This window comes from Schistocerca americana, chromosome 2 (assembly GCF_021461395.2).
Source record: "Schistocerca americana isolate TAMUIC-IGC-003095 chromosome 2, iqSchAmer2.1, whole genome shotgun sequence".
Classification (NCBI taxonomy): domain Eukaryota; kingdom Metazoa; phylum Arthropoda; class Insecta; order Orthoptera; family Acrididae; genus Schistocerca; species Schistocerca americana.
This window is the reverse complement of record NC_060120.1, coordinates 906,835,440-906,859,067: the sequence shown is the minus strand read 5'-3', so window position 1 is coordinate 906,859,067 and position 23,628 is coordinate 906,835,440. Positions and strand designations below refer to the sequence as shown.

At 41.5% G+C, this 23,628-nt stretch overlaps 1 protein-coding gene across 2 annotated transcripts in view; it reads right to left on the bottom strand.

Annotated features, from left to right (window-relative positions):
• Positions 1–23,628, bottom strand: part of LOC124595918 (neither inactivation nor afterpotential protein C) — a 386,219-nt gene that overhangs the window by 210,642 nt on the left and 151,949 nt on the right. For both annotated transcript variants that reach the window (XM_047134827.1, XM_047134829.1), the window contains exons 10-11: positions 23,012–23,200; positions 8,117–8,316 (exon numbers count right to left, since the gene is read on the bottom strand). In XM_047134827.1, coding sequence (XP_046990783.1) covers positions 8,117–8,316; positions 23,012–23,200 — 389 coding nt within the window. The remainder of the gene's footprint in view (positions 1–8,116; positions 8,317–23,011; positions 23,201–23,628) is intronic.

Genomic DNA, 23,628 nt, shown 5'->3' with positions numbered 1-23,628 from the left:
GGAAGACCTAGAACGACGAGGACACCTGCAATGGACGAGGCAGTTCTTCGTGCAGTTGACGATAACCCTAATGTCAGCGTCAGAGAAGTTGCTGCTGTACAAGGTAACGTTGACCACGTCACTGTATGGAGAGTGCTACGGGAGAACCAGTTGTTTCCGTACCATGTACAGCGTGTGCAGGCACTATCAGCAGCTGATTGACCTCCACGGGTACACTTCTGCGAATGGTTCATCCAACAATGTGTCAATCCTCATTTCAGAGCCAATGTTCTCTTTACGGATGAGGCTTCATTCCAACGTGATCAAATTGTAAATTTTCACAATCAACATGTGTGGGCTGACGAGAATCCGCACGCAATTGTGCAATCACGTCATCAACATAGATTTTCTGTGAACGTTTGGGCAGGCATTGTTGGTAATGTCTTGATTGGGCCCCATGTTCTTCCACCTACGCTCAATGGAGCACGTTATCATTATTTCATTCGGGATACTCTACCTGTGGTGCTACAACATGTGCCTTTACAAGTACGACACAACATGTGGTTCATGCACGATGGAGCTCCTGCACATTTCAGTCGAAGTGTTCGTACGCTTCTCAACAACAGATTCGGTGACCGATGGATTGGTAGAGGCGGACCAATTCCACGGCCTCCACGCTCTCCTGACCTCAACCCTCTTGACTTTCATTTATGGGGGCGTTTGAAAGCTCTTGTCTACGCAACCCCGGTACCAAATGTAGAGACTCTTCGTGCACGTATTGTGGACGGCTGTGATACAATACGCCAGTCTCCAGGGCCGCATCAGCGCATCAGGGATTCCATGCGACGGTGGGTGGATGCATGTATCCTCGCTAACGGAGGACATTTTGAACATTTCCTGTAACAAAGTGTTTGAAGTCACGCTGGTACGTTCTGTTGCTGTGTGTTTCCATTCCATGATTAATGTGATTTGAAGAGAAGTAATAAAATGAGCTCTAACATGGAAAGTAAGCGTTTCCGGACACATGTCCACATAACATATTTTCTTTCTTTGTGTGTGAGAAATGTTTCCTGGAAGTTTGGCCGTACCTTTTTGTAACACCATGGATAGAGGGTGGTCCATTGATGGTGACCGGACCAAATATCTCACGAAATAAGCGTCAAACGAAAAAAACTATAAAGAACGAAACTTGTATAGCTTTAAGGGGGAAAGCAGATGGTGCTACGGTTGGCCCGCTAGATGGCGCTGCCATAGGTCAAGCGGATATCAACTGCGTTTTTTAAATAGGAACCCCCATTTTTTATTACATATTCGTGTAGTACGTAAAGAAATATGAATGTTTTAGTTGGACCACTTTTTTCGCTTTGTGGTAGATGGCGCTCTAATAATCACAAACATATGGCTCACAATTTTGGACGAATAGTTGGTAACAGATAGGTTTTTTAATTTAAAATACAGAACGTAGGTACGTTTGAACATTTTATTTCGGTTGTTCCAGTGTGATACATGTATCTTTGTGAACTTATCGTTTCTGAGAACCCATGCTGTTACAGCGTGATTACCTGTAAATACCACATTAGTGCAATAAATTATCAAAATGATGTCCGTCAACCTCAATGCATTTGGCAATACCTGTAACGACATTCCTCTCAAAAGCGAGTAATTCGCCTTCCGTAATATTTACACATGCATTGACAATGCGCTGACGCATGTTGTCAGGCGTTGTCGGTGCATCACGATAGCAAATATCCTTAAACTTTCCCCACAGAAAGAAATCCGGGTACGCCAGATCCGGTGAACGTGCGGGCCATGGTATGGCCCGACCAATCCACCTGTCATGAAATATACTGCTTCAACTGCACGCGAGCTATGTGCCAGACATCCATCATGTTGGAAGTAAATCGCCATTCTGTCATGCAGTGAAACATCTTGTAGTAACATCGGTAGAACATTACGTAGGAAATCATCATACATTGCATCACTTAGTTGCCATCGATAAAATGGGGGACAATTATCCTTCCTCCCATAATGCCGCACCATACATTAACCCGCCAAGGTCGCTGATGTTCCACTTGTCGCAGCCATCGTGGATTTTCCGTTGCCCAATAGTGCATATTATGACGCTGTTGGTGAATGACGCTTCGTCGCTAAATAGAACGCGTGCATAGAATCTGTCATCGTCCCGTAATTTCTCTTGTGCCCAGTGGCAGAACTGTACACGACGTTCAAAGTCGTCGCCATGCAATTCTTGGTGCATAGAAATATGATACGGGTCCAATCGTTGTTGATGTACCATTCTCAACACCGACGTTTTTGATATTCCCGATTCTCGCGCAATTTGTCGGCTACTGATGTGCGGATTAGCCGCGACAGCAGCTAAAACACCTACTTGGGCATCTTCATTTGTTGCAGGTCGTGGTTGACGTTTCACCTGTGGCTGAACACTTCCTGTTTCCTCAAATAACGTAACTATCCGGCGAACGGTCCGGACACTTGGATGATGTCGTCCAGGATACCGAGTAGCATACATAGCTCACGCCCATTGGGCATTTTGATCACAATAGCCATACATCAACACGATATCGACCTTTTACGCAATTGGTAAACGGTCCATTTTAACACGGGTAATGTATCACGATGCAAATACCGTCCGCACTGGCGGAACGTTACGTGATACCACGTACTTATACGTTTGTGACTATAACAGTGCCATCTATCACAAAGCGATAAAAGTGGTCCAACTAAAACATTCATATTTCTTTACGTACTACACGAATATGTAATAAAAATGGGGGTTCCTATTTATAAAAAAACGCAATTGATATCCGTTTGACCTACGGCAGCGCCATCTAGCGGTCCAACCATAGCGCCATCTGGTTTCTCCCTTCAAGCTAGACGAGTTTCGTTCTTTGCAGCTTTTTCGTTTGACGCTTATTTCTTGAGATGCTCGGCCCGGTCTCTATCAATGGACCACTCTGTATAACATATATGCCTCAATTTACAAGTAAAATGAACATAATACCTCTTATGCTTTGAAGAAAAAAAAATTATTCTTTCACTAGTAAATTTTAACTTTTTTGTACATTAATTATTATAAAACAGTTTTTGATTATTTGGTGGTTTCTAATTTACTTGTGATAACGTATTACCATCTGCAGTACAAATTGACCAAATTTCATGTTTCTAACCCCATTATTTTATCAAATAATGGTACCACAAAGTAAGAAAAAATGTAGTTTTGAGAAAAATCCATTTAAAGTTTAATATTGAAATTCTAGTATAGTTATTGATGAGAATTACTTACCACTTATATATTCCTGCACCGTACTGAGCATCATCTGAATCATACTGATCTTCTTTTCTTCTCTTGGTCCCTCTTCTTTTCTGTCTGGCTTCTTTTGTGCACTTTAAGTTAGCAATATCTGCTTTGCGGATTCTCTCTTTATCTATTTGCACCAAAGATTTTTCAGTATTTCCACTAGATTTTATGCCCAATAATTCCAAAACATCCAGTTTTCTAATTACATCATCATTGAAGCATAAAATAGCATCATAAACACCAAATTTGAGGGTTGTTAGCTGAACGAATGCAGTTTTCGGTAACCGGTTCCGAATGACAGAATTCAAACATTCGTTTAAATTTTGGGGTTTCCCATGAAGACATTTCTTCACCAAGGTATCTTTGCAAATTTCTCTAAATACGGATTTAATTTCATTCATTACTGATCAGGCAAAGAATGTTTGTGGTCATATTTGAGACTTCTCCTGTACTTGCACCAAGTGTCAGGATCATTCGGGCAAAGACCGTGCACTGGATTTTTATTTGTGGAAAGCTTATGGAAAAAATAGCCCTTACAACTTTTTTCATGTTTTCTAAATTCTCTACATTTCTTCTTGTAGCCAAGCCATAATAATTCTGTAATCTACTTCAACATTTGTCAGGCGACTTTTACCACCTATCTTCTTACCATCTTCCATTACTATTTTTGACTTTTCTTTCAATAATCTTCTTAACATGGACCCCGTTCTCTTCTGGACATGCCCAATGCACTCTAATTTAGAAATTGTGACATTAGGACCATAGGGTTGTTGTGCACATTCTCAGTCATCAACCGTGCTGTCACCGTCCCCTAACATCCTTGGGTCCTTTGATCCACTAACCTCATTTACTTTTACGTATTTATTTCCTCTGAATTTTAATTTAGGCAAAACACACGAACTCAAAGAAAATACAGATCAACACGTACTTCACTCACAACAAACTTCACTAAGTACAATCATTAACGCTCGAAAACAATAACAAACACGATCGGAAAACGAGTATCGATATGAGATACAGGGTAGGAAACAGTGAAGCGATAAAACAATAGAAGCATGAAGTAATATACTAGGAGTAAAAGAATCCTGCGCGTTATCTCTCTATGGAGCAAAAAGGAAGGCGTGGCATTTAAATGCCAGATTGCACAGATCGTCAGGAAAACCATCAAACCATCATATCTCATGAAAAAATTGTCGTATTTATATAAAACAATAACTGTTTCACACAGGAAAGACAGGAATTTTAAATATGCTAAAATCTAAAAATCGAATTTTTGAAGCCCACTTGCCTTTAGTCTCCCCTTAAGGGAACAAACTGATTTAGAAAAAAATGTGGATTTTCTCAAGATAATACTGCCCGCCTCTGTAGCTGAGCGGCCAGCACAGCTGACGGCTGCTGTGCGGGAACTCGATTTCGAATTCCGGCTGGACTGGGGTGTTTATCCACTCGGACTCTGGATGTTATTTTGTCATCATCCTTTCATCGCCACTAACGCGCAAATCGCCGAAGAGGCGTCAAATAACAAGAGTAGTACTAGGCAACCGAACAATCCCAGGTGGGGTCTCCGAGCCAATAATGCCATACGATCAATTCAACCTAAACCTCACCAGTATTACTACACTTATGAACAGACAATGGATGCTAGTGGGCATTGAAGTAAATCAGTGGGGGAACTTGAAAATTTTTGGCGCACGAGGACTCTAACCTGGATTTTCCTCTTCTCATGAGATGTCATCTTAATCGCTTCGGCCATCCTGGCACAGTTCCTGAGCGACGCGAAGTTCCAACTTGTCCTCATACTACCGACATAGTGTCCCCGCCCATTAAGCCTCTTCACTCGCAGCATTCGCTGATTCCTGTATGAGTTCGAGCGTTGGCTAGTTGGTTGGTTAATTTGCAAGACGGGACCAAACAGCGAGGTCATCGGTCTAGAATTCGAGCGTATGTGTGCTAAGCTGCAGAAGGAATTATTTGGATCGTATAGCGTTTGTTCCAAAGAAGAACTAGTTTTTTGTAAAAAGAAGTCTCTGCCTCGCTGTTTGAGCCACTTTCTCACAATTTCTTTGACCTCCTCGCTGTTTCGGCACTTTTTCTCCACTTAACGTGCCCTTAAATGGACCAAACAAATGAGTATGTGAAGGAGGCAAACCTGGACTGTTGAGAGAATGAGGCAGTGTCATCCAAACCATTTTTATGATGGTTTCTTGGGTCAGCTGGGTGGTGTGAGGGCCAGCACTGTCGTTTAACCATATCACAGCTTTCCTTTGAGATCCACGAGGCGTTGCTCTCATTACAGACTTTATTCTTCATCACAATATCCGAGTAGTAGGCGCTGTTTATTGTACGCTGACATTCGAGATAACCACAAAAGACGAAAACGACTTGACACTTCAACTGATCAGCCAGGACGTTGTTCGCTCAGCAATTTGTGGAGCAAACCACAGATTTATACCAACTGTATAATTTAAATAAGTCAGTCACTAGCGTTGGACCGATTTTGAACCGTTTTACCCACTTATAAAAATTTCATACGTCTTTCACCATGGGAAAAAATTATTCGAGAAAAGCTTTTAGCCTGTTTTTTTTACGTTTTGAAAGCAGAAAACCGATCGCTGAACGTTGTTCAACTAATGTGGAAACTTCATCTGGGCACGCCATCGTTAAATGCAATATCGAGGTTGTGAACACAAAAATGTTCTCAGTTCATCCCAGTGATGCCAACCTAAGGCCATGAACGCAAAAATTCATCTTACGAACTTTCATTTCTACATCTGTTTGTCTCCTTAATTACTGAATGTTCCTTATACATTAATGAACGTCTAGCGGTGTGAACGTGCACGACGCAAGATCCTAATTGCAGGTTGCCTTTCCAAAGGCTTTCAGGGGCAACAAAAATTTGATTTTCAATATTTCATATTGTTACTGACCGCATTTAAAAGTTTAAAATAATGTCATAATTTACTCCCCTCCCGCCGGAGGTTCGAGTTCTCTCTCTGGCATGGGCGTGTGTGTTGTTCTTAGTATAAGTTCGTTTAAGTAGTGTGTAGGTATAGGGACCGATGACCTAAGCAGTTTGGTCTCTTAGGAATTCACACCCATTTGAACATTTCATAATTTACCCATTGAAAACTGTAATCTTACCTCAAAGGTTTAATACAAAAGTCAGCTATTTAAGTAAGAATCTATGTTGGCCTTATATTTCAGGAGGCAACGTAAATCAAGGTGCACAGATTACCCACACCACAGTTATCCAGTATTTGAGAATCAGAGCACTTAGCGACAGTTAACAAACTTCACACGTAATTCCAAATCATTTTTTAAAAGTTTTTCTCGCTGACACTCCCCACAAGAAAATGAAAGGCAAAACAATTGATCGCTTACTAGAAAGTCCACTGTTCATGCAGTAAATTTCGGGATCAGGTATGACGTTTTAATTTATTACTTGTCCCATACTAATTCTATTCGCAACACATTTAGCAGACGGTATCTACATGTAGCACTAAATGTACCTGCAAATTATTGTGTGATAAATAGTTCGGGTGATATGATGTTTTATATTCGAGTCATCGCAAATGATCAGGCAGTGAACAAGATCGAAGCAATGACTCATGGCAATCGTCGGCTGACTTTGTACGAGATAAACGCAACGTATACAGAAATATACAGATCCCTAATGCACGTAATCGTTACTGAAAAAGTCGGTTTTCGAAAATCGTTTGCAAGATGACTGCTAAAATAGCTTATAAATCTTCACGAGAATTCCTCGTGCGCTGCGAACTGTAAAGAGAATAATTTCCTGACTATGTTGTTGACGACAAAATGTGGGTGGCCCGCTACACACCTGAGACGAAAAGACAGCCAATGTATTGGCGACATTCTTCCTTACCTTCAACGAAAAAATTCGAGCCGTTGTTCTCTCCGAAAAATTTACGGCTGCTGTCTTTTGGGATCGTAAAGGGCTTCTCCTCATTGCATTTTTGCCCCAGGGGAAAAAAGTTACTAATAGGCGATACCGTGAAACCCTGAAAGAGTAATGCGGGGTAATACAAAACTAAATGAGGGGAATACTAATGAAAGGAGTGTGACTGTTGCGTGACAGTACACGTTCCCCAACAGTCCCTGCTACAAAGCAACTTCTGGATTCATTCGGTTGGGACATCGTGAACCAGCCCACTCACAACCCCGATGCAGCACCTTCATATTTTCATCTTTTCACGTCTGAGAATCTAGAAATTTAGAAAAACAGAACAAATCTGAGATCCCATGTCGATAGCACACAATACTTCGCGTGAATAAAGACCCACTCTGATTTACGAGAACGATGTTTTCTGAACCCGTGCTGGTAATTCATAATATATGAAAGCAGTGTATGTTGCAAAATCCAATCGCAAATCGGCGTGAATGATGTGGGTCTGTGATTCGAAGGATTACATCCATTTTATTTCTTGTGTGTTGATGTGACCTGTGCAATTTTCCAGCCGATAGGTGCGGATATTCGTCTAGCGAACGGTTGTATATGATAGCTAAATGCAGAGCTATTACTTTAGCATACTCCGGAAGGAACCTAGTTGGTATACAACCTGTGGCGGAAGACTTGCCTTTATTAGATTATTTAAGTTGCTTAGCTAGACCGGGGCTATTTACTTCTAAATTACTCTGTTAGCAGCTGTTCTTGATTCCAGTAATGGAATAATTAGTGCGCCATCCTTGGTGAAGGAAATTTCGAATACCGTGTTTAGTAACTCCTCTTTGGTGGCACTGTCATCAGTAACATTGCTATTGCTATCTGTTGTAACTGTGAAGACCTGCGTAACTCACCTGTACTTGGTGGAGACCCTCCACTTCTCGAGCTGGTAGATCCAGAAGATGGCACCCGACAGCTTTCCCGTCAAGCCAAAGGTGAGCTGCACCTGGAAGACGTGACGCGTCGAGTTGCCGTTGAGCGGTGTGGCGGCGTTGCCGAAAGCTCGCAGTACGGAGAGGGCCTTCTCTACGCGTTCTCCTTGTCCATTCCCACTCTGCAACACAGTAAGTACACGACGACGTTAGTCATAGAGCATAGTGGCATGGAGGGCTGCAGCTCAAAGTTTTAACGATGCTGACGTCACGGTAAAGAGGCATACTTCGTTCGGCTCCATTAAATGTTGTTTAATTGTGTTTACTGCTGTTTACTGTACGACATGTACAGGTTTGTAAAAAAGAAAGCATTATTGTAATTAATCTTCTGATAACTTACAGCCTACATCTGTCCTTTCTTTGTGAGTGCACACAAAAATTCAGCTGAAAAAGGTTGTCTGAATGACGAGTGTATTTTCGTTGTGTTTTCATTTGTGTGCTGTCAAGCCCGGCAGGTGGACGAGTTGCGTTACCCGATGACCAGGACTGTGCGCTGGTACGGGAGAGTCAGAGTCAGTATCATGTTACATTTTTAACAATGTCATGTTTACATGAATGGTACACTGCAGCACCTTTTTGAACAGGTCTTGATGAAAGGATGTGGATTATCGAGCAAAAATTTACAGTGCTACTTAAAAAAGTCGTACTGCTGTTTATATTTTCGTAATGAAGACAGTTTCAGGAAAGGTAGTGATGCTGGAGAGTGTCCCCCTGGTAGCTAAACAATATTTGCTAAGTGATTTTCTATTTTGCTTCTCGATAAAAAGTTATTTGGTGTGGCCAAAATAAATCGGAGACCTTGTTTAACACAATGGACCAACGGAAACTACAACGAAATTATGAACTGGAGCACGAGTACGAATTACCACTTCGTCTTGTACATATATTCTGAGAAAACTTTTGACTCACTTTTTTTCTTAAAAATGTGCATACCAATACCTCTTTAGAAAAAATGCAGCGATTCCATCGTATAATACTATAGTGAACAGTATATGCGTCATAAGTACACCTTCATTCACTTAATCATCACTGTGAGAAATTCGGAGTTAAAAGTGGAATCAGACAAGGAGATTCTATGTCACCAAAATTACACATAGCAGTCCTAGAAGATGTTCCCAGATCTTTAATCTGAAGAAGTTAGACGCAGAATCTACATATTCATAACGACTTATTTAGCGTCTTGTGCACATGAAGTTCAATAGTTCATAGAAGAAATTAACTGAGCAAATTTCAAAGTAAATTTCAAAATTCGTTATAATCACACTAAAATGACGTACAATCAACACATCGAAAAGAAAAAAACACATAAGGATAACGAACTTATGAGTCTAACTGAATTTGTGTTCTGGGTCGTTGAAGACAATGACTGCATGAACAGCAAAAGAAGTAGAAGAGTAGAAATTGCCTGGTTGCGCTTTTGGTGAACTAAATAGGGTTTTAGAAACTAAAATACCGATGTGGATAAAATGAAATGTTTGCAGTCAGTGTGTATTACCAGTTACTGACATTCAGAAATTTGACTAGTAGGGTCGAGAAGATTTTGTTACAGGATATTTTACATCCGTACAGATCTATTACTACAAGTATAATAGTTCGTTTTTACCTAAGGCCCTCTTTCTTTCATGACCGCCATCTTCTAATTGGTTCAAGTGGCATTCGTTTTCCTTAGATCACGATACCCGTTCGCATCTTTCGTCATATTTTTACCTATTCTTTCTCATACATTTTCAGATGGTATTTTAGCTGTCTATTTCATTTTTGATGTCCTTGTGTAGCAAAAAATTTCACTACTTTCAGTATTTTCTTTGACAATTTCCGTCTGTCATTATTTCGCTTGTATTCAAATTCTGTACTCCAGGTATTAGAGTTTTACAAATGTTGACCCGAATCTGCGGAAAAAATTAATATACGGTTCAACATTTGTAAAACTCTAATTCTTCCCTCTCAGACCCCATCCTATGGGGAGAGAGGGAGGGTTTTAGTTTTAGCGAATCAAAATTTACGAAGTAAATAAGTATTTTTTATTTATCCGTAACTATTTTCCATGCAAAATGAGAACATGGATTTTCTTGAATTACAGCACCAACTACAAAGAATCAAAACAAATGTTTAAGACAAAATGTACGTAGATTTGTATGTAGAATTTGATTCTGCAATAAAAAATGGGGGTTCCCATTTGAAATTTGAAATTTGCTTCCCGCCCCACTCCCATGGGGCTGGGGTGGCGGGCTAATTTTAGCTCCAGCAGATGTCCCCCTCGAAAATAATCAATTTTGGATTCTACACATTTTTTCGTGTTAAGCTTGTTTTTCTAGTTATTCTGCTTTGTCAGCTTAAAATTTACACCCTGTGTGTTACATCATTTGTCATACAATCCTGGCATACCAGCACAGCAAATATTTAAAAGAAAACAAATGGAGGAAATCTTCAGAAACTAAACTTCCAATTTAAACTGAGTTTGTGAGAGGGGCCACGCCACTCTCTCACTTTACCAACATCGTCAGTGAAATTGATATTCATATTTTAGGTCATCATCTTGGGGTTCCCCAGTACTACATTTGGTATGTGAGGTTTATGACTTTTTTACGTGAGGAAACTGTGGGCAGAATATTCATATAACAGCATGTGTAGCCTCTAGAGAACTTGTACCTGAGGGGCCATACTGGAGGAGATGGAGAACAGGTAGAGAGATGGATTGGGGGCTTAAATTCTGTGTGCAGCGATCAGACTGTGTGAGTGAAGCAGCATTCAGTGGATTGTACATGCAGAGGACTTTCTAGTTGTAGCACTCTCCTTTTTCTGCTTAGGGTCAGAGAAGGAGGGCACTGATTTGCAAAAACATTTTACCTGGGGCAGGCGGTTGTCCATCACAAAGGCAGCCAGTTGGCAGAAAGTGGGTGGAGGAAGCCATTTAAGAGAGATGGCAGTAAACTGAGCTTTTGTGCAAACAATGGGAAGGTCATAAAACTCCATGCATTCTCGTGTTAGAAGCTAGGACGACACAGACAGAGCGGCCGTTGCAAGTGTTTAGTGGAGGCAAGACAGTAACTTCACTGATGTCCGGAAGTCCCCAGGTTCTATTAATGAGTGGCAAAAGCATGTATTTCACGGGCATGACTGTCTGGGAAGGTTAACAGCCTTCTTTCAGAAATTCGAAATGATTGGCTTGGAAAGATTAAATCTCTCCATAAATGAGGGACTCTTGGTCCCGTCTAGGACACAGAAACGTACTTAAATAGAATTACACGCATACAATAACCTAATTAAAAAAATATTTGTACGCCAAAGACAAAGTAGTGGAAAGGTTATGTTGGCAACACTACAAAACACAAACAGCAACACATACTTGAAGTACAAAAACTAACAGAATACAGTGGTGTGCATAAAAATGTGTTGTGAGGAATGCATAGTGCTGCAGAATATCTAAAAAGTAGATGAAAATTATCAGTGTCTAACACAGAAAAACAGCGATGTGCTAGCAGACGGCATTTTCCGATGTAAGCGAGAAATCAGCCGAAAAATCACCGTAATTACAAACCAACCTATTCTTAACGAACCATTTTTCGATCTAAAAAGCAAATCAAAATGTAAAGAAACTTAATTATAGACAACTGATTATGCTTTACCACAATTAAGCGAAACGCGTCTGGTAAAAAAATCACGAATTTTTTTAGTTGCAACGACGGATGAAAAATACCCTCATGAATGTTCAATTAGTGCAGCACTTCAGGGCTACATCTGCGTTGCGCGACAGGAACAAGAAAAATACAATGTTTTGTGTCAATGTAAGCTTGTGACTGTCAGAGTGATTGTGTTAGAAGACGCTAAGCTCACTCTGATGTATACCCCGGCTTAAAATTTCGTTGTGTATGTATGTATCAGAAACCGGTTTCCCCTCTGGTATCATTGTATTTACACCTGCATCTACATCTACAGTCACATTCTGCAAACCGATGTACAGCGTATGGCACAGGGCATTTCCCACTGTACCACGTATTAGCGATTTTTCCCTTTCCTTTTGCGTCTGGACGGCGGGAAGAGTAACTCCTCAAACGCTTCTGTGCAGGGTGTAATTAAACTAATCTTGTCTTGACGGCTTCTGCGAAAGTTATATATAGGAGGCTCTAGTAGACTCCTGGATTCTTCACTTAACATGAGTTGTTGAAATTTTTTGGAGGATAATTGTCGTTTAACTGTAAGCGTTGCCAGTTCGGTTCCTTCAGCAACTCCGTGCTACTCACCAGTAGGTGAAACAAAAGTGACGCCAACAAACTGGCTGTTGGCTTGTGTCTGGTGTTCTTCGGCCGACGTTTGTTTGGTGATTTTTCTGCCGTTTCGTCAGCACGAGTGGCTGGCATTGTCAAAGCTTCGCCATCCGTTGCCAGTGATGAACTGGAATCGAGTTTGCGGCCGCAGATTATATATACCTGGCGCACCAACTTGCAAGAGCTTTTCCGTGGTCATTTACGGTGCCGTTCTCCTCTTGCTACCTGCAACGGTCGTTCGCTGCAGCGTTAGAATCCAGTATCCGTTCACTTTCAGGCTTTCTTCTTCCTCGCTGAAGCTATTCTCACGTTTGTGTATTTCTATAGCTTCCCTGAGAATAAATGGAAATATATAAACATGAAAATAGCTTTAACAAGAAAGAAGATAGCCTCAAGGTGAACGGATCCTGGATTCTAGTGCTGCAGCGTACGGCCGTGGTAGGCAGCGAGAGGAGAACCGCACCGGAAATGACCACGGAAAAGCCCTTGGACTTTGGCGCTCGGGGTACATGTAATCTGCGGCAGTTAACTCGACTCCAATCCACCACTAGCAATGGAGGGCGAAGCTTTGATAATGCCAGCCACTCGCGCTGACGAAACGGCGGAAAAATCATCTAACAAACGAAGGCCGAAGAACATCAGACAGAAGCCAACAGGCAATTTGTCAAAAAGTTGCCACGATAGCCTTAACAAACTTGTGCCCATTCGTGCTGCCCTTCTTATATGATACCGGTCCCACACACATGAACACTATTCTAAAATGAATGAGTGTTTTGCAAGAAATCTCTGTTTTAGACTGACTACATTTTTCTGGTTTACTACGCATGAATCGAAGGCTGCCACCTGATTTACCTACGACTGAGGCCACATGATAATTCCGTATCATATCCCTACAAATTGTTACACCCTGTTATTTGCATGAGTTTCCTGTTTCCAAATTGACTCACTGATATTGTATTCGTAGGAAACTATGTCTTTGGCGTTTTGTAAAGTGTCCAGTTCTACATTTATGAACGTTTAAAGCAAATTCCTAGTCTTAGCAGCCATTTGAAATCATATCAAGGTCTTACTTGGTAACTGTGCAGCTTTTTTCAGACAGTACTTCATTATAGACAACTGTGTCACCTGCAAAACGTTTGAGGTTGCTATTAATAGTTTCTGGCAGGTCATTCATATGCAACATGAAAAGAAATGGCCCAAATACATTCATTACCCAGGGCATGCTTGAAGTCGATGACGCTCCATGAAAGATAACAGCCTGTCTTCCATAATAAGAAATCATCAGTCCAGTTATAAATTTTGTCTGATGTCCATTGTGATCAAACTTTCGTTAATGAGCGTTGGAGTGGAATTGACTCAAACGCTCTTTGGAAGTCAAGAAGTACCATGACTTTCAGGACATCTTGCAAGGAAAGTGCAAGTTACGTTTCTTATGACCGATATTTTCGGATTCCATGCTGTTTGGTATACAGGAGGCTGCAGCCTCTTCTTTACTTTGGTGATATACATAATTATAGAAAGAATCTCCATTCGGGGCGGATAGTAAACGTTAAAATAAATAAGTTATGAGAAACAGTGTTCAAGGATTTTCCATCATCTTGTGTGCGTCCAGGATGTTACTAATTCTTGTTCCGAAATTTCGGCTGACAATCTTACAGCCATTTTCAAGGTGTGTCGCTTGCAGGACTTTTTAAATCACTTTACACAGTGCTCTGGAGGAAACGTTCATGCGTCAGAGATAACACTCGTGGTAACAAGAGCGTCAGTCATAGATGAAATTTCATGCATCTTAGAGTAAAACAAAGCAAGCGCAGTCAGCAAATCCACAGTACTTAATTAAATATGGGGCTGAATACTATTATAAATACGTTGGAATGGCAGACAGTGAAGGCTTTCAACAATATTTCCTATTTTGAGAGTAAACTTGAAATGAGAGGCTTCAATGATTTGTCGAGCTGGAAACCCTCGTCTTGGTTAAGCAGAATGTCTGCTGATTGTCTTTCCACAGCTTCCTTGACCCCTTAATCAGCGTAGGATAAGACTGTGCCAGTATCTTAACTTTCCCGTAAACCAAGGAATGGCTCTTGGAAATACAATGTTCAGCCACTGTAGCTTTGTTGGCGTGTAGAAAGGAAAGGGGGGAGGGGGGGGGGAGAGGATGTATCAGTTCGAAGTTTTATTGTACACCGCGAATTGTTTGTCCTTTCTATCTGTTAGCACACTAAGAAGGAATTTCACACATACTCACCTTTCGTATAAGTAGGTCATCTTTCATAGACCTGAGAAGAACTGTGGTCTATACCGATGGAAGAAAGATCAAATCCACTTTATGCTTCTTCACTACTCTTGCAGTTTTTGAAGAAATTTTTCCTACATTCAGTAGTAAGGTCGTAGACTTTACATCTTTTTCTTGTTGCTCGTCTCTTGGTTGGTCTCGACCTTTCCTTTGCACAGCTCTCTTAATTTGATGTTTTGTGTATCTATTATTATCGAATATCTCTTCCAAGTGTACCAGTTTACCCTGCGGACTGCCAGTTCGTACACTACATGAGGCCTATTTACTGATGTTTTAAGTACACTCATAGTCTGCGTAGGATCGCCGAAGCTAGAAGCCCTAAGTAAAAAACGGGTAGCCGGCCGGAGTGGCCGAGCGGTTCTAGGCGCTTCAGTCTAGAACCACGTGACCGCTACGGTCGCAGGTTCGAATCCTGCTTCGGGCATGGATGTGTATGATGTCCTTAGGTTACTTAGGTTTAAGTAGTTCTAAGTTCTAGGGGACTGATGCCCTCAGATGTTAAGTCCCATAGTGCTCAGAGCCATTTGCACCATTCTTGAAAAAACGGGTGGTTGGACTTACCGTAAACGCTGTGCCCAAAAGACCCATCTTCTTTAAGTTGAACTAATACATCCAGGAACGGTAGACAGCCATTCATTTCACATTCCACTGTAAATTTAACATTCTGTGAATGGAGTTAAGATATTGAAGAAACTAGATCAATTTGTCCTCACAATGGGGCCAAACTATGAATGTGTCATCGACATAGTTCCAGAAAACTGTCGGTTTTAAAACTGAAGAGTTGAGAGTTTTTTCTTCAAAACAATCCGTAAATAAATTAGCTGCCATGGGTGAGAGACGACTGCCCGTTACACCATGAATCTGTGCAGATTACTGGTTATTAAATAAAAAGTAAGTGGAGGTTAGCGCATGCTTAAATAATTTTAGAGGCAATACATCAGCATGATTTTCCTGAAACATGGAAATCTTCTTGAAAGGAAGCACACCTCAACGATATCTGTGCGCTGACATCAGAAGAAGTGGGTTCTAAAGGAGCATCAGTCAGCTAATTTTCAGAGCGACACTGTAGGCCTATATCGAGTTAAGCGCTCTCACAGGAATGCAGTTCCTGCACTCCTTCCCACTACTTAGGCAGTAGGTGAGTGGTTCCCTTGATCCATCCACTCCTTCATCACAGTCAGCTGATCTTCAGAGGGACTCTTCATCTCAGAGTAAGCGTTCGAAAATGAATACAGTTGCTGCATTCCTTCACACATTTTAGGAACTAGGAGGGTGATTCCCTTACTACATCCATCCATTCATTACTCATTCATTCATTCATTCATCTTGTTCCATAGATCCCACCAAGAAGGTAAGCCTTTAGAGACGTGGAATGAATCATGATATACTTTAACAAAAGACAAGTAAAGCGTAAAAACGTAGTCTACGTAGTGTATTAGTATTAAAATATCACTATACTGATTAATACTGTTCATCACTTTTCCAACTGCATTCAATCACGTAAATTGGAAAGAAAGTTGCTAATTAAAAGAAAAAAAGCTTAATTAAACGAAACAACTAGTGTTTATCTCTTATCGGTAGCACGACTACAATGGTTTGTTCAAAAGAAAGTATTCACCCCAGCTGAAAACACAAAGGTCTGTTAACACTACGTAAGTACTTGTGATGTATCTTTACAACGATTATTGCTACTTGCCATGTAGCTAACAGAACTCGTAACAACCTGATTATAGAAATCTGTATAATTCGCAGAAAGAGCGGCTAAAGAGGTATTTTTTTAAAATTTTCTTTTGAACTGATTGAGATTTCAAAGTTTTTGCTTTGTGTTTGTTGGGAATTTTCTGACTACCTTTGCACCGGAGTGTACAGCTCCACTCTGAATCCCAGGTCCTATTCTATTTTCTAAATGAAAATTATTTTGTGTGTTTTATTGTGATTGTGTAGACCACATTTCAGCTGAAACTGATCTTTATTGGCAGCAACAGAAACCGTTAAGGAGTAAATGTTTTGGGTAGTAAGTGTAAGAATTTCAAGAAGACTTCTGCACGAAATACGCTAGTCTCCTTTAGAGAGTTTGTTACAGTTCGCTTCCGGTCCTGTACTTCAGAATACAACAAGGAATGGAACTACACAAAATTGGCCAGCACACTTCTCTTTAGCTCAGCGCAATTAGAGATGCATTTAAGGACAAAACATGCTGAACTGAGCTTCTTCGTTGATTTATCTATGTATTGATTCCATTTTAATTTTTTATCCAACTGGAAACCTAGGAATTGTGCAAGGGTTGTTTCATTTAGCGTGCAACCATCAGTGTCTACTTCTGGTGCTGGATGGTCATGTTTGCTTATTTGAAGTCACATAACATTAGTCAGTTTAAGACGGAAACTTTTAGCTGTGACATACTTGTAGGACCTAAGACTGAAAGCCGTCAATAACATCCACTGCGTAAATGTTAAGAGCAATTTGTCCCTTGATGTGTTGATAGCAATGAGTTTGTTTGTATTTTCGCTCCCACGTCGACACGTAGCCTCTAAGGAAGGAGAATGCGTCTGTGTTATTTATTTGTTTTTTTCTTACGCAGTCCATTTTCCTTCCCATCTTTTCCCATCTTGTACGTGAATGTGTGTGCGTGTGTGTGTGTGTGTGTGGGGGGGGGGGGGGGGGGTTAATTTGTTGGAATCCGCTGTATTGTATTCAGAGCCCTTCGTACAGTAGTGGCTTTGTAGTGGCAATCTAACCTTTAGATTGCTTGTGCTAAAACAAGAGACGCTTGTCAGTAACACAGGGCGGTGATCCCATTTCACGAGGTACAGGTGCGTAGTTGGCAACGGTTCTTTTCACCCGCCTTCGGCGTAGAGTGAACGTGCACCCGCACAGGGAAGTAAGGCACTTTACGATGGGACATGCTAGCTGATGGACGCATTCCTCCGAGCTTTGCCTTGGCATCATGTACAAAGCATTTGGTAGATTAGTTCGATTTGAGTTTGCGGGTAATTCTTTACAGTTCTTTGAGGAGATAATGCAAATGTTCCTCTAAATTTTTCTTAGGGTAAACTGATACATGACAGTTTTTTACAAAACTGCTCCGTAGCCTAATTAACAAGTCACTATTTAAATTAGACTACATACCAAATCTCATTACTAGGATCCATGAAAGAGTGCGTATAACTGAAACAGACACCAATGATTGTGAATTTAATAAACATTCCTTCAGGTCATTTGTATACAGCGGTGAAAGCTATGTGAAATTTTTCTGTAAACTGAATCCACTGGCTGGCTGTGAGAACATGAGGGCCACCGGGGTAGAATAGGAAGCGCGCAGTAAAACTGTTTTTCAGAAGAAAGGTAAAGCTGCTGGCGGGTATACAATCGGCGATGGGCGAAATTTGGTTGTAACATGATGCCCCTTTGACGGTCGCACCAGCAGGCAGGAGGCCGAACTCTGTAACTTGTAAACTGGCATTATGGGAAGCAGCGAAAAGAATGCTTTCCAAAAAGATGGGAATCTGGAAGGGGATCGAAAAACATGACACAATCAGAGCGAGAGGAAACTGCTGGACCCAAAGGAGGTTAGCATTAATTGATCTGGAAGTTTTGTAATTGTCCGAGGATTGCCTCACCAAAATTATTTTTGTAATGGCGATTAGGACTCACGAGTAACTATGTGTAGCCTCTATCATTATCCGAAACAAGAAACCAACCTCTCTGTAGGATACAATTTCCGATTTGTGCTCCACGCTAAGAGAGACTGGTTAATCACCGCATGTTTTTTAAGCGCAGGGAGGTTGCTAATATTTTTATGAATTTTTCATTGGGCAGAACACCGGAGGTTCAGAGCGACTGGCTTACAAGAATCTGGTGCTGGCACAGTCAACAATATTTCTGGAAGGCGAACATATAGGGATTTCATCTAAGAGCCCCACACAGGGAGTACTTCGCCTTCGTCTGTCCTGACAGCAGACAATTTTGTGGATGATGGTCGTTTTGAGACTCTGTCTCGCAGCCGATCACAGATACTGGGGCCGAACTTGTAACTTTCAGCTACCACTGCAGCCGTTCTCTGCAATTTTTATAAGGACCGTAAGGATTTGCGCATGACGTGACGAAGTGGACAAGAAGTCATTTGTTTCGAGTTGAGTTTTGCCTTTTTGAAATAATGTATGCACTCAGCTAAACTCAACTTGCACTTAGGCAAAGGAAATTGTGCTCATATGTACTTTTCTGGGTCTTTCCTTTAATCAGTTACCTAATTCAGCAATCATTGGCGGTTTACATGAACAAAGCTTATGGTACGTCATTATTATAATTTCCTTTCCCGTCCCACCCATATGTGCCAAGGTATTATCGTGTACTTTTGGTAACGCATTTGAAATACTGTGCACTTAATAACTACTTGTATTATCAGTTCAATGTTTGGAGTCAAGTCCATGTGTTTTAACAATAAACAGGACTTTATTGTGGCCTTTTATTTCACTCCATAACTAGGTGAAATCTTACTCATTATAAATATGAGAGGGTAGTGTATGACTGGACCACCAGTCTTTAAATACACGTGTTTAATATAATTATCCGTTGTGCAACTTTTGTTTAATTATTTACATGATCTATAGGAAGCTGTCTGTTCACCACAAAGGTCACCGGGTTCACATCTTAATAGAATTATAGGGGCATGCTTAAAGGCTCAACCGTAGTCTCGCAAAGTTCACGCGTGTTATGTAGTTCCGTGGGTCTTACTTTGTCTTGGGAGGGTGATCATTAAACTTGCAGTGTTGTGGTGTTTCTGGTAGTGTAAAAGTGGGTGATATTTCCCGCGATATTTTTACATGTTCTTATTATTTTCATACTGAATTCTGTCTGCTGGAGTTTTTCTGTTTTTAAATAGGTTTACTATGTGAATGTTTGAATTGTTATTGGTCTCCTTCAAAACACGTGCTTCTCAGCTCAAGATTATAAACCCGTGGTTACCTTTAAACAAAAGATCTCGTTCTCTTATGTTTAAAAAATACCCATATGCATGAATAATTCTGATTTATACTGTGGTTTCTGAACTTACCGGAAATAGACTGTATTCTGGCCTTATGTGATTCTCTATTTATATACCGATGGCTACATTTAATCTATAGACCTCATTCTCTTGAGGTTAACGAGTAACCACATACATGTGTAATTCTGATTTACTACACGCTTTCTGGAGTTATGGAAGATGGATTGAATACTGGCCATCAGTTGACCAGGTGTTCATAATATGTACACTACTGTCATAGAACACAAATAGTCCCTTGAGCTCATTCCTATCTTACTTTAGTCATGTATATTTGTGGAAAAACTCGGTCAGTTTATGATTTTTGTATCGCCATGGGCTTGTAGGTGTTGGTAATCGGCTCCACTAGTCCACATAGACTTATTCCCCTGACACCCTCCAGCGCACTCTAGGTGTTGAGAGTATTTATGCAACTAGATCAGAAGTTTCGAAACTCTGCATGGACTAGTGTATGAATGTGTAACGCGTGCACCCCCTGTGTTTCGTATTTTGATCATCTGATCGCCACAGAGATGACTGAATTTAATTATTTTACCTATTGTATTTCCTTACTTTACATGAGTGATTGTAGGTTATGGATGATTTATAGCATGATACGTTACATTGCTTTTACAAGGTTTTGGATGGGACAGTATTCTCGAGATGAGTAACCGTAACCCAACATTTCATAACTGCTTTCAGTCCAGTCACTCTGAAGTGCCCCAGATGATATGAGCTTTGAAGATATCTGATATTAAAAGGAAGCTGGGCCTTGTGCGAGATAAACTGATGAAACTACAGAGAATGCTGCGCTGCTCACGATGTTATTTTCCTATCGAGTAACCAGTGAATTCCTATTGTCATTATCCATTGCGCATGAGAAATAGGTATGTGATCAATTACTTCAATGGGCCAATTACGTAGTGCGATAGGTAAATCATTTGATCGCTCTACGTTGGGGCGAACACATGACTACAAGAGACTGGTGTAAAAGCTCAAAATAAATTCAAGGAGCACAGAGGCAGCTTTTGAGCTATCGTATGAGATGTATTTGCTGTGGTTGAGTTTGGAACCTTGTTTACTATGCCTATGTCGTCAACAGACATTACAGTTTGTAACTGCCCTTTACAGTAATTCGGAGATCATTTATGTAGGCTGACAAGGGAACCTCCCCATCGCACCCCCCTCAGATTTAGTTATAAGTTGGCACAGTGGATAGGCCTTGAAAAACTGAACATAGATCAATCGAGAAAACAGGAAGAAGTTGTGTGGAACTATGAAAAAAATAAGCAAAATATAGAAACGAAGTAGCCCATGTGCAAGATAAGCAACATCAAGGATGATGTGAGCGCAGGAGCGCCGTGGTCCCGTGGTTAGCGCGAGCAGCTGCGGAACGAGAGGTCCATGGTTCAAGTCTTCCCTCGAGTGAAAAGTTTCCTTTCTTTATTTTCGCAAAGTTATGATCTGTCCGTTCGTTCATTGACGTCTTTGTTCACTGTATTAAATTTAGTGTTTGTGTTTTGCGACCGCACCGCAAAACGGTGCGATTAGTAGACGAAAGAACGTGCCTCTCCAATGGGAACCGAAAACATTTGACCACAAGGTCATAGGTCAACCGATTCCTCCACAGGAAAACACGTCTGATATATCCTATACGACACTGGTGACGGCATGTGCGTCACATGACAGGAATATGTTGTCGACCCACCTAACTTGTACACTTGGCGAATGGGTAAAAAGATTCTTCTACCTTGCCCGATTTAGGTTTTCTTGTGGATGTGATAATCACTCCCGAAAAAGTGATGAAAACATAAGAGTTTGTCTCACAAACTGCAACAAATGAATGCAACTGCCAGCCAGGGAGCCTCTTTAGCAGGAATACTCTCTCTTCCGTGCGCTGTAGTCGACTGATGTTGTGTGTTTCGATGTTTGCTTAGGTGTAGAGTCCCCATACTATGGCGCAGTTACCTCGCATCGGACGGACGGACGGGCAGATAACAATTGTCTGAAAAGTAAAAAATTAAAATTTTCACATGACGGAAGACTTGAACCAAGGACCTCTTACTCCGCAGCTTCTCACTCTCTCCACGGGACTACCGCGCCCCTCTACCCATACCATCCTTGTTGTTGCTTATGTTGCAGATGGACTACTCCGTTTGTATATTTTGCTTATTTTTTTCATAGTTCCACACAACTTCTTCCTGTTTTCTCGATTGGTTTGTGTTCAGTTTTTCAAGGCCTATCCACTGTGCCAGCTTATGACTGAATCTGAGGGGGGTGCGATGGGGAGGTTCCCTTGTGAGAAGAAGAGTGGCCTTAGTACTGATCCCTGTGGAGCCCTGTAAACTACGTTCCTCCCTTCTGAGGTTCGAGCCGTGAAGGTGACATCGTCTGTCTATGAGATCCTCTGCTTTCTTTTGTCAAGATAAGGCAGTGTCCTGACGAGACAATGCCACAACTATTTATCCACATAGAATTTTGTGTTCAACATGTAAGTCGGCTGTTTAGGTTTTCTTATTGGTTACGCCACGTAGCGCTCTGTATGAAAAATGACTGGCTGTGCTGTGTGCAGTCTGTGGCTAGTTTGAATTGTTGTCTGCCATTGTAGCGTTGGGCAGTTGGCTGTTAATAGCGCGTAGCGTTGCACAGTTGGAGGTGAGCCGCCAGCAGTGGTGGATGTGGAGAGAGAAATGGCGGAGTTTTGATACTTGTAAGAATGGATGTTATGAACTCCTATATATATTATGACTTTTGGTGATATTAAGGTAAATACATTGTTTGTTCCCTATTAATATCTTTCATTTGCTAACTATCCCTATCAGTAGTTAGTGTCTTCCGTAGTTTGAATCTTTTATTTAGCTGGCAGTAGTGGTGCTCGCTGTATTGCAGTAGTTCGAGTAATCAAGATTTTTGTGAGGTAAGTGATTTGTGAAACGTATAGGTTAATGTTAGTCAGGGCCATTCTTTTGTAGGGATTTTTGAAAGTCAGATTGCGTTGCGCTAAAAATATTGTGTGTCAGTTTAAGCACAGTCATTTGTAATTTTTCTAAGGGGACGTTTCAAACAAATTCAAAGACTTTGGCACGCTCATAGTTAAACCGACAGAATAACACACTCAAAGGCTTTGGCAAGGGCATAGTATAAACCAACAGGATAAATTTCTCGTTTAGCTTTTCATTTGTGAGATGTAGCAGGAGACGGTGCAGTGGTTGTAGCAGCTCGGCCGGGCTACTGACCTTTCCCAGGAAGGCGAGGTGGTGGACCAGATGCGACAGCGAGGTGGTCTTGCCGGAGGCGGTCTCGCCAGCCAGCAGGATGGTCTGCGGCTCCTCGTGGTGCATTGCGTCCTGGTAGGCGCGGTCAGCCACCGCGAAGATGTGCGGCGCGTTGTCCGACCGCGACTTGAACTGGTACTTGGTGTGCACCTGCAACACAGTCACCCACCGCTGCAAACTCAGTCTGGCTCAGTCAACTCGAATCATAACTTTATGGAGCTTATTTATGAGAAAGCTGAACCTATAGTCAGCAGTTGTATGTGTGTATGTATGTTAACCGGGGACCTAGAAACGACGGAGAGGCTCCGTCCCCGCCGCAGCCGCAGTGGTCCACAACCCCACGACGAGTACCGCAGTCCACTTCACCCCTCCGCCTACCCACACCGAACCCAGGGCTATTGTTCGGTTCGGCCCCTTGTGGACCTCCCAGGGGAACATCTCACACCAGACGAGTGTAAACCCTATGTTTGCGTGGTAGAGTAATGGTGGTGTACGCGTACGTGAAGGCGGAATAAGGGGAACCAGCCCACATTCGCCGAGGCAGATGGAAAACCGCCTAAAAACCATCCACAGACTGG